We start from the raw sequence: 11,679 nt of genomic DNA, 5'->3' as shown, positions 1-11,679 counted from the left end.
CACTATGAGTTACTCTGAACCAATTGTAAACTGGCGAATTCTATTTGGTGATAAAGCAAGTGGAAAAGGAAGTATTGCTCATGTGAAAGAAAGAGCACCTGTCCAGAAAAAAGAGAAAGAGAAGGAGACAGAGCACCCCTCCAGAAAAAGAAGGATATCAGGAGCAGTTTCATCCAAGTGACTGATGCTCCTCAGTATCAGGACTGAACGATGAGGAACTGCACCTCCAGCCCTCATTTTCTCTCTGCCCTGTTCTCTGTCCTGGCCTGATCTGGGAGTTTTTCCTCTTTCTTTAGGAATCAAGAAGGTGTTGATACCCAGTTTCTTTTAATTTCTGAAAATATGCTACTGCAACTCCAAGTTTAGGAAGAAGTTTCCTCGGTTGGCATCGGTTTCTTGTGTGAAGTGACACTGCTGACAGCTTAGCACTCATGCCATCCATGCCATCATTACTGCTGCAGTGTCGGAAACAGTGCTGTGCTGTCTTTAATAACAGACACGTCAACCACACAGCTCATGAGGTGATGTCAGAGATGTAAGGTTGAGGTGAGACAGAGTACACGCTGGTGCTGTCAGCTGTCAGCTGTCCACTGCAGATGGACCATGGGGGAATGGCTGCACTGTGCTGACCCTCCAGCTATGGAACACCTTAATGAAACCAGAATAAATGATAGATCTTCTGCTCCCTCTAGCTACTGGCAACACAGGCAGCCTTAACAATGCACCTCATTTAAAAAGCCCGCAAGGCATCTGCCAGCTTCCACAGCAAAGTTCCAGTCCTTCGCATCAGGCCGCTGCTTTAACAGCAAGGACAGAGTCTCCAGGGTCCTCCACTTCTCCTCCCAACACGGAGCTCAATTGCCTAATGAAGCTAATTATTACAACGAGAATCACCATCATCTTGATTAGAGGGACTGCAGCTCCCCACCTTCTTTAACAGTTTGTCTTTCTCCCACAGTCTATCAATGGGCAGAACTACAGTAGGAATAAAACAACAAGTCTTAAATCTTCACGAACATGGTAGCAGCCTCTACACATGTCTTCAGAACCTGAGAAAGGTCACTAATGAGAGGAGGCTAATTGGCCAATTTTACTTACTCAGCTGAAAAAGCCTAGTCTTTTATTGATTGAAGAATTTCATCTTCATAATGGTGAGAAATCTGCCACTTTAACTGAACCTTGTTAAAGACAGACTTTAACAGCATGATCACTGGTGTTAAAAGTAGAGTGTTGCTATTGTTATTATAAATGGTATGTGTTATTATAAAGATGTATGACTCAGTGTGTGCTATTACAACAGCATTAGAATCATTCTTAAGATATGACTCAGCTGGCCTGGCAGGGAGGGAGTGAATGATGCTATAGGAATAGGGAGAGCTACAGCACAAAACATATAGTACTTATATAAGTGACCACATTACATACATTACTCTTAGGTACCTTTAATACTGCTTGTTTGAGAGGCATGAATATGAACCAAGCTCTCTTCCTGCTCTTTCCCATCTTTCTACTGCCTCTCAGTATCTCTCCCATTACTACTATCTCCTCCAGCTCTCTTCCTCTCACTTTTTTTCACTCTTCTTTCACATCTCTCGCGACTCCCTCCCAGGCCATGATGTGATCTGTAAGGATCTCAGACATTTATCTTTTGATCACTCTTTCTCAGGCATGGCTGTCACTTTTCCAGTACCAGCCCACTGTGAGGTCAGTCAGAGAAGTTGGCATGCTGGCATTAGGTTAACAGTGAGTCTTTTGATGTTCTCTAGAGCTGCTCAGTTTCCCAGCACTGCCAAGAGCACCCTTCTGTAAGCCACCGCCCACTCTAGAACCACACCCACAGCCCCACCCTGTCATTCCACACAGTCAGAGACAGCAGCACCCCAGCTCCATTAGTTTGGTTCAGGCCCATTGTTTTATTGAGCTTTGAAACTTCTAAAATAATTTTGTTTTGCAAATTCATTTGTACAGTAACTTATTTAAAAAGATGTGCTTGGAAGGGAGTAGTCTGTTCCTCAAAAAGAAACAAATTTGTTATTGTCCATAACAAATGTGGGACAAAGAGAGAGAGGAGCCACAGATTTGTCAATAGAAAAGACCAACAGCACTGGGAAACTTGGCCACATTAATGAAGAACCAGCGTCTGCTGCTAAACCCTTCTTCACCTGCTGGTGCAGACTGCCTTGATCCATACGAGATCCATTAGAGAGTTAATGAGCACAGAAACATGGAGACAGGCAAGCAACAGAGAAACCTTCACAGTAAAATAAGAGTAACTGAAACTAATCTAGACTTCCCTACCATTCCTGCAAATTTAAATTTTAAGTATAGGGAAATAGTTTGTTCAATTCTTTATCAGTTCGACGCTCCTCCGCTCAACTCACCTCAAATGAGTGCATTTTAAACCACAATAATAATAAAGTACACAGTAACTTTTAAAACCTCCAATAGACCGAAATTCCAGGTATGCGCAGAGCCATGTTCTGCAATTCAGACTGAGGCAAGAAAAGTGTCAGAACTTGGGCATGCATTGCCATCTCTGGAGCTGGCTCACTCATCTTTATTGATGTAATGTAATGGTTGTAGCTGTAGAATGACTGCAGAAGAGTACAGAAACAGCTTGTCTGTATACAGGAAAATACCTCCTCACCCATTAAAAATATGTCACACTTATATAGCGCATTTCCGGACACTGCACTCCAGTATATACACACAGATACACTCAGAAATAAAATGTAATATTCTGTAGTATTGCCTCCTTGTTTATCTTTTCATCTGAAATCCGTAAGAGTAAATAGCAAAAATAGCAATTTTGACTTTGCTGTCCCAATATTACGGAGGGGACTGTAAATATCTGCTACCTGCTATTACAAAACATAAGAAAGATTATTTGCATAAGACTTGAAAATGTATTTTGCAAGCAAACTCCTTACAAGTATTCTCAGTTACCCAAAATAAATGCTTATCAAGCCGGATCAGAATAGGAGATGGGGAAAAAGCTGCATCTGCTGAATTAAAATATTGCATATTGTGCTGCAATCACACACTGATTATCAAGCTATCAAACTCCACCTACAGTAGCTCTCATTAACATGCTCACAGCTCTGCGGCAAAACTAGGGAGAGCTCAGGGCTGAAGCTCTTCACGCGTTCATGTGATCCTTTTGTTGATTTTATTTATAATTCAGACTTTTGTAATGGGAAAACGTACTGCGTTGATTTGGAACAGGCTGTTATTAAACCGGCTCGCCAATGCACCTAACCCTCTGCCTCCACCTCTACTCCTCCTGGCCACGTGAGTTCAGAGGGCACATGACTGTCTCACAGACTGACTCTTACTCTCACTTAAAATTAACTATTCTGCATATCAGGAAGTATATTTAAAACTGAAAACAAGCAACAATTCTTGCAAGAAAGAAGATGTAATCTGGTTTATATAGAGGTCACCTTCTCAGCGATCCTCAGCACCTACTTGCCCTTGTGAAAGCCATTTTCTTCAGTTCAATCCTCAGACTTATAGCGATACCTGTGCACACACACCTTCCGAGACTGCGTCATCAAGCCACTTCTCAGCCCCAGGTGAGAACTAGGAGCAGGACAGCAGATGCGTAAAGACCTGCAGTATAGTTTGGAGAATTCTCCATGTCACACTCTCTATTCCCTTGCTTCTGCAAGGAGCTGGAAGTTCCTCTCCTGATAGTGTAATTCAGTGAAGAAAGTCTTCAGCCCCCTGCCCCCTCCCAAAACACTGCCATCTGGGCTGGAGCTGCACATGCAGCCTGCCGGCCAGGGCAATTACCCTGATCCAGCTGCATCAGTACCGGGCTCTTCACGAGTCTCACGTCACAACTCTTCCTCACACAGGAACTGGGCTCAGAGACAGACAGCTGCAGAGAATGGCGTATATAATGATGATAAGCATGACCTGTTCTCTATTCGTGCCAGTCTTTAGCATGTGCATGCATCTAACTGAAAAGAGGCTCCAAGCTTTGTGCTGTAAACTTTTGTCCCCTTCTAATTGCTTTGTTAAAAAGTGGAATTACATTCTCGTCCCTCCAATCTCAGCTCCCCCTTTCCCTCGTTCTCACCCTCCCACTCCAATGTCCTTTTGTTTTCCATTTCCGAATCGGCCACATGGAAACCCAATTGCAGCTCCGAAGGCTATCATTTCCGCGGGAAGCAGTGGCAGAAGTAACAACGTTAGACCATAGGGGAGGCAGTGAAAAAAGAAACATCACTTATATTAAATTATAGAGATTAAATTGCAAGGGGCAACATTACACAATGTAATCAAACGTCTGACACTCCTGTGCCAGCATAAAGACTCCTGAAGCACAGCTGCACTCCAACCACATCTGCCTTTCTTTAAGGGCACCAATGCCCTGCCCAGCAGCCAAGACAGGATAAACCTCACTCACATTAAAGCAGACTGCCTCCGTCAGGACAGCATGGATCTGAAGATGGGAGACAAGCCGACGTGATGAGTGAGCCAGACTGAGTCTCTCCCAGAATTTGCATTGTCTGAAATACATGAAAAAATGGTTATGGAAAAAAACAAATGTACAGTTGCCTTCCCAAGAAGAAAAGAAAAGGACTGAATGTGATTGAATTTACATGTATTTTTATTGCAGTACAAATTGTAACAGGACATTATAATTTTACTTTAAGGTTTACAGGCATACTGTAGCTATAACACAACTAAAGGAGTGAGAAAGACATTAAATAAAAGAGGAGCAGCTCATTCAGAGAGCAGACACTCTGGGTCCCCTGCCCAACACAGGCTGACACCCACACCTCTAAAGCTATGACAGTACTGCCAGCACAGGGCATCGGGCTTCCTGGTATCCATTAAAGCTATCACGTGCACAAAGGAACATTAAACGATCTCTGGCATTAAGGCAGTAAATAGAAGACTGTTCCACGCCCTGAGGCGTGGGGTTTCCCCATCTGTACATACGAACATATGCATGCCTCAAAGAGTGCTGCAACATGGCTTTCAGCATTAGCCAGATTATATCACAGACGCCAGACCTTGGACTCCTGCAGGCAACTGATAGAGGACAGGAGATTTGCTCTGCAAATGCAGGAATTTAAGCTGCTGGACACCAGAGTTAGTGACATCCTGATCACTGTATTGTGAGCCATTATGCAAAAAGTCCATGAGAGATGTACATTTTTACATTATAAATCTGAAAGCATGCTTCAGCATTGAGTTGCCAATATATTTATAAATTTAAGCTTGTATAAATGTTGCCTTTTAGACCTTTAACCACTGAACTAAATCATTTATCAACCTAACGCTTTTATACTGGATTCAGAGGAGTTTCAGGACCCTATACAGCCTGCAGTGCTGTGCTCTCCAGGGAAGAGGAATAGAGCTTCTCTACTCTCCAGCTCGCATATTCATTATATTTTCATTAATGGATTGACCATTTATTAAATCATGGTCTGCCTGAGACAGATCAGGTGTATATCATGCTTTCCACATTCTGCAATTCAGCTCATCTCGCACAACTATACTTAAAACACCCATTGCTTATCTATAAACAGTTATTTTTTTATATTTATCCTACTGACAAAACTTCTGGTTAGCTTATGCATTAGGATTCCTGTTGAGGAGGCTGCTCTTGCAATGCCTTCCAGTCCCAGCCCTCCACACACGCAACCACCAACTGCAACACAGAGACTGAAGCCCAACATACTCCACTACCGGGCCAAAAGAAACATCAGGCAGATCAGTGACACACACCAGGGCAGGATAAAAGTTTTTACACTTTGACATGAGCCCTATCCTTGTCCTAGATACCCCAACAGTAGGAATGCAAACTCTCCTGCCCTCATTGAGCAGCTTTATGTGCAGACTGGAGGACAGGGCTCTCTAAGACTTTGCACAGCAGCCCTGCACCACTAGAGCCCTTCCGTGTCAGACTGCTTCATCAACAACACAGTGGAACTGTCCCATTTCATGCCACCACAGCAGGTGTATGACCATCACAATTCAAAGTCTCTTTCTGTGCGAAAGTGTTAGCTCCTTCAGAACCTGCATGATGCTCGGATCCTCTCAAGCAGAGCAGTTTAGCTTAAATGCAGAAGGGCTCCACTGACCGTAATCGTTATAAAAAACATAAATAAAAGTCATAAACAGGATAAAGGATCTTCATTTGTTTTCCATGTAAAAATGAAAACTACAAGCTCTGAACTGCAGTCTTTAAATGTGCCCCCCTTTCTTCTCCCCTCGCTACTCCAGCTGCTGTGTGGCACTGCGGACTCCCTGCAAGACCACGAGTGCTCTGTGCATCTCCATGATGTGGGGAAGAAACGGATGTGAGGGTGCGTGTTGGACTGGGAAGCTCTGCTGTGATTGTGAGTGAGCGCTGAGCGACACATCGCAGTGAAAACCACCACCAGACACTGGAAAAGGAGAACAGACCGAACCCCCTAAAGGCACAGGGCTGCATCCGCAAAGCAATCACAGGCAGGCTGCTCCCCAGCTGAAGCTCAGACAGTGCTCTGTCCCCTGGCTGCGTGCAGCTGGACACACTGTAATGACAGAGAAGGTATTCGAGTGGGGAGGGTTGGCAGCAAAGGAACAAGTAGAGGGTTCACAGCTTTCCACACTGAAAAGCAGAAAGATAAATTCCTGCTGTGGAGCTTTATTCATGTATAACACTGTTTTTACTGTCTTTTTACAGTGGAATTACCCTCTACGTATTACAAAGTAATCCATATTTCTATTTTATTATTTTCGTTTTTTCATTAGATCAAGCATGAAACACTCTTTGGCAAAGGAAACCACAAGGAGCAAAACCTGGAGCAGCTCCAACTGCTGGGCAATGGGAGTTTAAACTGCTGTCCTCAGAACTATTAAGACCAAAGTGATAAAACATAAGTCTCACATCTGCAGAGTAGCCCACATTTTGGAAAGACATAAATCAGCTGCCAGGACACAAACCCACACAGTACAGAGGCAGGAAAGAGCTTTCTTGTGAAAGAGTGTAAATCGCCAGCTGAGGACAGCTACAGATGCCATGCAGTGAGTTCTGAGAACAATCAGATTAATATAAATATATATACAGCTGGACGTTTTCTTCATTAATTAAACAGCACTGCTGCAGGTGCAACATCTTAATTCATAAACAGATACCACCAAATAAAATATACTAGAGACAAAAATCTATGTATATGAAATTAAGCTTGAGGCTCAATTTCTGAATACAACAAGCAAATAAATGGTACCAGGAATTTGTCAAAATTCCTAATTCTGTTAAACACCCCCCAAACACACACCTTCTACACTATCTCTGCCCCAAACTGCACATTCATGCAAAAACACCCTACACACTACAGACAAGGAAGGCAGAAATAAATACACAGCATTGAAGTATGAAGCTAGTCTGGTACTGAAACACAAGCCCCAGGTTCCCAACAGCAAGTCTGTGACATCATCCTTCATCAGGACAGAGCTGCATTGTGTTGCCTGGTAACAGGATTCCTCAACGGAGCTCCACCCCCAAGTCACTGCATTCAATCCCATGTGTATGTCTGCGCACTCCTCTGAGGTCACACCCCTGTCTTCCTCCATTGGATGGTCTGCACATGCTTGGGCGGGGCAACAGGCTCCTTAGATACAGCCTCTATTTCCTCCTCATCCAGTAGCTGCTGCATGTAACAAGAGGTGCCCAGCAGGACATGTCCTGTGGCCTGCATGACGAAGAGCGTCCATCTGAGGGCCTCTCTGTGCAGAAAAAGTCAGATTCATCATTAATGTCTGCAGTCTAACCTTTCCGGTCCTGCACAAAAACTACTTTTTACATTGCAGATCACACCTGTAAACTTGGAACTACTGTTTGACCTTTTGATTTAAATGCACTATCAAAATGATGCTCCAGTTCACCCTCGATGTGAAACAGCACGAAGACAGATTTGCACAAAGGCATTCTGCTCCTGATGCTCTGAGGTGTGGAGCAGAATGGCCGGAGAGGGAGGAGCTTGCCCAAGCACATAAAATGCTCCTCCTGCACCATTTAAAAAAAACAGGATAATCCTCAGGGGCTAGATAGCAAAAAGGTTTAGCTGAATGATCAAAGAGAATAACCTCAGAATTAAAGGCCAGTATTGTATTACTGTACTTTTAAGCACATAAAAAATACAAGCAACGTCACTGTTGGGTAACTAAATAGACAAGGGATTGCCTTTATAAATTCGATACAACCAAAGTTTTATCACCTGAATAGCATCTGACCCCTCATAATGATTATATGTAAGATTAACAAAAGCCAAATTGCTCCCATATATAAATGTTTTATTAATGAATACCCGAGTTTCCATGGCTTTTATATTCCACAGTTTTATTAAAGCATCATCTCCAACTCCAAAACACACTGTCGGCCTAACAACATGTTCAGAAACATTTTATATTTTAATATTGGTTTAAGAGCAGCCTTGATATTTATGTTTTATGCACAACATAAAGTGACTGGCTTTTAAGTGTAAATTCAGCAGGGCCCGTATCCTTTCGATATGAGTTCTTTCTTGATTTAAACAAAATATATTGATTTCTAAATAGTACTTTTCATTCTAAGGACCCCAATTTGCTTGGTCCATCACCGAGGAGCAGCTCCCCCTGCCGAGACAGCAGCAGATGTGCACTAGCTGAACTAAGAGGGAGCTTCAGTGAGGCCGGACTGTCCAGTCCACAGTGGAATTTAGCCAGAGCACCCTTACTCAACAGACATAAGATCTTTACTGACCAAAGGACAGAACCTCCTACAGCAGTATCCCTGGTCACAATGGGCAGTAATGTCCCAAAACCAACTAACAACAGCGGTCCCCAGAGGTTCTCTTAGTGGTTGCCCATCCCCACACTAATCTTGACCAGACTTTCTGAGACCTGACCAGATCGAGCCAGGTAACAATAATTTAATGGCGAGTCATTGAAAAACACACACCTTTGTATCTCTACCAATCACTCTCCCCACCTCCACCTCAATCCATCTCTCTTTCCTGCAACCACTTTTAGTCCCTGTCAATCTGTCTTCCACTCTGCCCCTCTTACTCACTTCAACATCTTCTTGGCCCCATGGCAGCGCAGGTCATAGGAGATCGAGTACATCCCATACAGAGTGGCCTTCACGTTCAGGCAGCCAATGAAATCGCGTGGGTTTGACTTGTAGAGGTCAAAGGTGATACGCGCCACATCTTTCCTGCGCTTGGGGCGGTCTGAGAGCTGCAGCCGGGTGTGACCACTCTGAGAAGAAGAGACGGACAAATGTGAGAGAGAAGACAGAACCGAGACTTGGTCTCCAAGTGTGCAGTTCAAGAAAAGCAATGTTAATTATGGATGTAACTAAAGCAAAAAGACTTCCAGAATAGAAGAAGCCGCTGCTTTTAAGGGCTGGAGATGAGGACTTCGGCTCTGCTTGTGTTATATCAGCCTTCCTCACCTGTGCAGGTGTCCACTTCTCCCCCTTATCCAGGGCCATGAACACGGTGTTGTCCTCTAGAGTCTGGAAGAATTCCTCTGTGTCCACCACTGTCCCATCCTCATCCAGCACCAGCGCGCTCACGCAGGGCATGTGCAGGGCATCTCTCACCTGGAGACAGACACCTGGATTAGCCAGACAGGCCGGCCAGTGGACAGACAGGCTCCGGGGGATTAAGGGACAGACACACAGGCACACACACATCCTCACAGAGCAGCTGCGCGTCTCCAGCACACACCTTGTCCAGGAGGTCCCGCAGCCCATCTGCCATGATGCCTTTCTTCACACTGCGGTCGGCGCTGGCAACCCGGAAGGGCCTGGGCCGAGCCGCCGGGCCTGCGAGCAGCTGCTGGGTCATGGACGCGCTGGCAGAGACACACCTGCGGAGAGAGGGAGGGAGTCGTACAGCTGCGCCGACAACCGCAAATCAGCTGAAAATGCAGACAGCCAAAAATCTTATTACAATACAAACACCAAGCAAGGCAGCAGACAACATGGTTAAATAGCTTTAAAAGTACCGTAAGCAGTTTCTGCCAGTTGCTTTGAATAAACCCCTTGATTAAAAACCTAATAATGCAGGTGATCATGAAAAATCATGACAGCAGCAAGCTGTGAGGCCTGCAAGACACTGGTAATTGGCCCTTACCTGGAGAGGGACTTGGTGGAAAGGAGGCTGAGAGATTTCATAGCGTACTCCATCTTCACTCACACGGCAACCTCACCTGCAACACACAGACAGGAGAGAACCAGTACGTCGCTTCCGCCATCAGAGGACAAAGATCTCCTCTTTGAAAAACAACGAAACATTACTGCCCCTGTGTTCCAGGAGCAGGCCTATGATGGATTCATGTCAGAACTGTCTGGAGGTTCTGAACAGGATGGGTACTAAGCCGAGTCAAGCCCTTTGTTCACACGAAGCGCCTCTCACACGTCAAGGTGCAACACCAAATAATTACCACTAGAGGGAGCTCTTGGCCTACAATTGCCAGTTCTAAAATTGCCCATTTTAAAATACTATGTCATAAAGGGCAGTTCAACTATCCTAAAATAAAGACTGCTATTCCTAAAAAATATTTTTAAGTGATATTTTAAATTAAATGCAACAAAAAAGGTTTTTGTTTTTTTTAAAGAAAAACCCAAAGTAAAATCATCATAAAGCAGATTTGGCTTCAGTTTTTGTTTGGACAAACCGCTGTTAATTAGGCTAAAAATCACAACAGCTACTAGATCAGACTTTCCATTTGCTACAGGTTTTAAGGGACACAGACAGACCTCTAATATACAGCAGATGTGGCACCAGCTGGTTAGAGAAAAAGACTCTCCAGTCCCCACTGTCTCGCTATAATCTACAGGTTTGGTAATGACATTTCATCCTCAACAGAACTGTGCTAAACTTCATCAGGTGTTGAGCACTTCAGACTTCTAAAAACATGTATATATAAACCTTTTTATCCTGATGTCTGTTCACACACACAGAGGGCAGCCCTGGGACAGAAGCGCAATTCTCGAATTCCCGTACGGACTTCCCCTCCTGATCGCACTGCTCAAACTCCACCCTTTCCCAGCTTTCTTCCCAGTCCTGCACGGAGACCCGACTGAGAACAGAGCAGCCTCAGTGCCTCTCTCCAGGCCCGAGAAACCGCGACAAGTGCTGTTTCTCGAGTCAAGTGCCGCTCTCACCCGGCCGCTCTAGTGTTCTGCTGCTGAACACCACCACTGGAACAAGACCACAGTACGTTCTAGTGAGACCTGCCCTCAGCTCACAGTCTGACAATCCCGGTAGACTCAGTAGACACCCCCAGTCTTTACGTCTCAGATGTTGGGGATCGTCTACAACTCCAGCTCCCTGTGCTGATGCCAACACGGCACCAGGGTGCTCTGGACACTGAGTGGAATTTCCGGATAACATTAATCACAGCCAGAAAAGCAGATTCTGCTCCCATCTCCTGCCTCACACCCTCGAGCTCATATTTAAATCACCAATTTAGAACAGATTCAAAATCTGTATTTTATGAAGCATGGAAAGAATGAACACAGCAGCGATACAGTGAACAGAAGCTGATCAGAGGCCCAGTTCAGTGAAACAGTACCTTCACTCAGTGCTTCTTTGCTATGATCCTGCCTGGTCAGTCACTGTGCTCACAGAAGAGTCTCTGTAGCTGTTCTAACAGCTGTCTCTGCTGCTCTCTTCCAGCTCTGCT

At 44.6% G+C, this 11,679-nt stretch overlaps 1 protein-coding gene across 5 annotated transcripts in view; it reads right to left on the bottom strand.

The window, feature by feature from the left end:
* Positions 1 to 4,600: 4,600 nt before the first annotated feature.
* The window catches only part of cidec (cell death inducing DFFA like effector c), a 13,509-nt gene continuing 6,430 nt past the window's right edge, over positions 4,601 to 11,679 (bottom strand). For 3 of the 5 annotated variants that reach the window (XM_069189671.1, XM_015348121.2, XM_015348124.2), the window contains 5 exons: positions 10,125 to 10,200; positions 9,717 to 9,858; positions 9,440 to 9,589; positions 9,056 to 9,243; positions 4,601 to 7,731 (listed from right to left, as the gene is read on the bottom strand). In XM_069189671.1, the coding sequence (XP_069045772.1) occupies positions 7,557 to 7,731; positions 9,056 to 9,243; positions 9,440 to 9,589; positions 9,717 to 9,858; positions 10,125 to 10,177 (708 nt within the window). In that variant the 5' untranslated portion in view covers positions 10,178 to 10,200 and the 3' untranslated portion in view covers positions 4,601 to 7,556. Of the gene's footprint in view, positions 7,732 to 9,055; positions 9,244 to 9,439; positions 9,590 to 9,716; positions 9,859 to 10,124; positions 10,484 to 11,568; positions 11,677 to 11,679 lie in introns of those variants that run through there. The other 2 variants (XM_015348123.2, XM_006631194.3) reach the window with 2 other exon arrangements.

The sequence above is a fragment of the Lepisosteus oculatus genome, chromosome 4 (assembly GCF_040954835.1).
Source record: "Lepisosteus oculatus isolate fLepOcu1 chromosome 4, fLepOcu1.hap2, whole genome shotgun sequence".
Classification (NCBI taxonomy): domain Eukaryota; kingdom Metazoa; phylum Chordata; class Actinopteri; order Semionotiformes; family Lepisosteidae; genus Lepisosteus; species Lepisosteus oculatus.
Note: the sequence above shows the minus strand (reverse complement) of the source record. Positions and strands in the feature narration are given on the sequence as shown.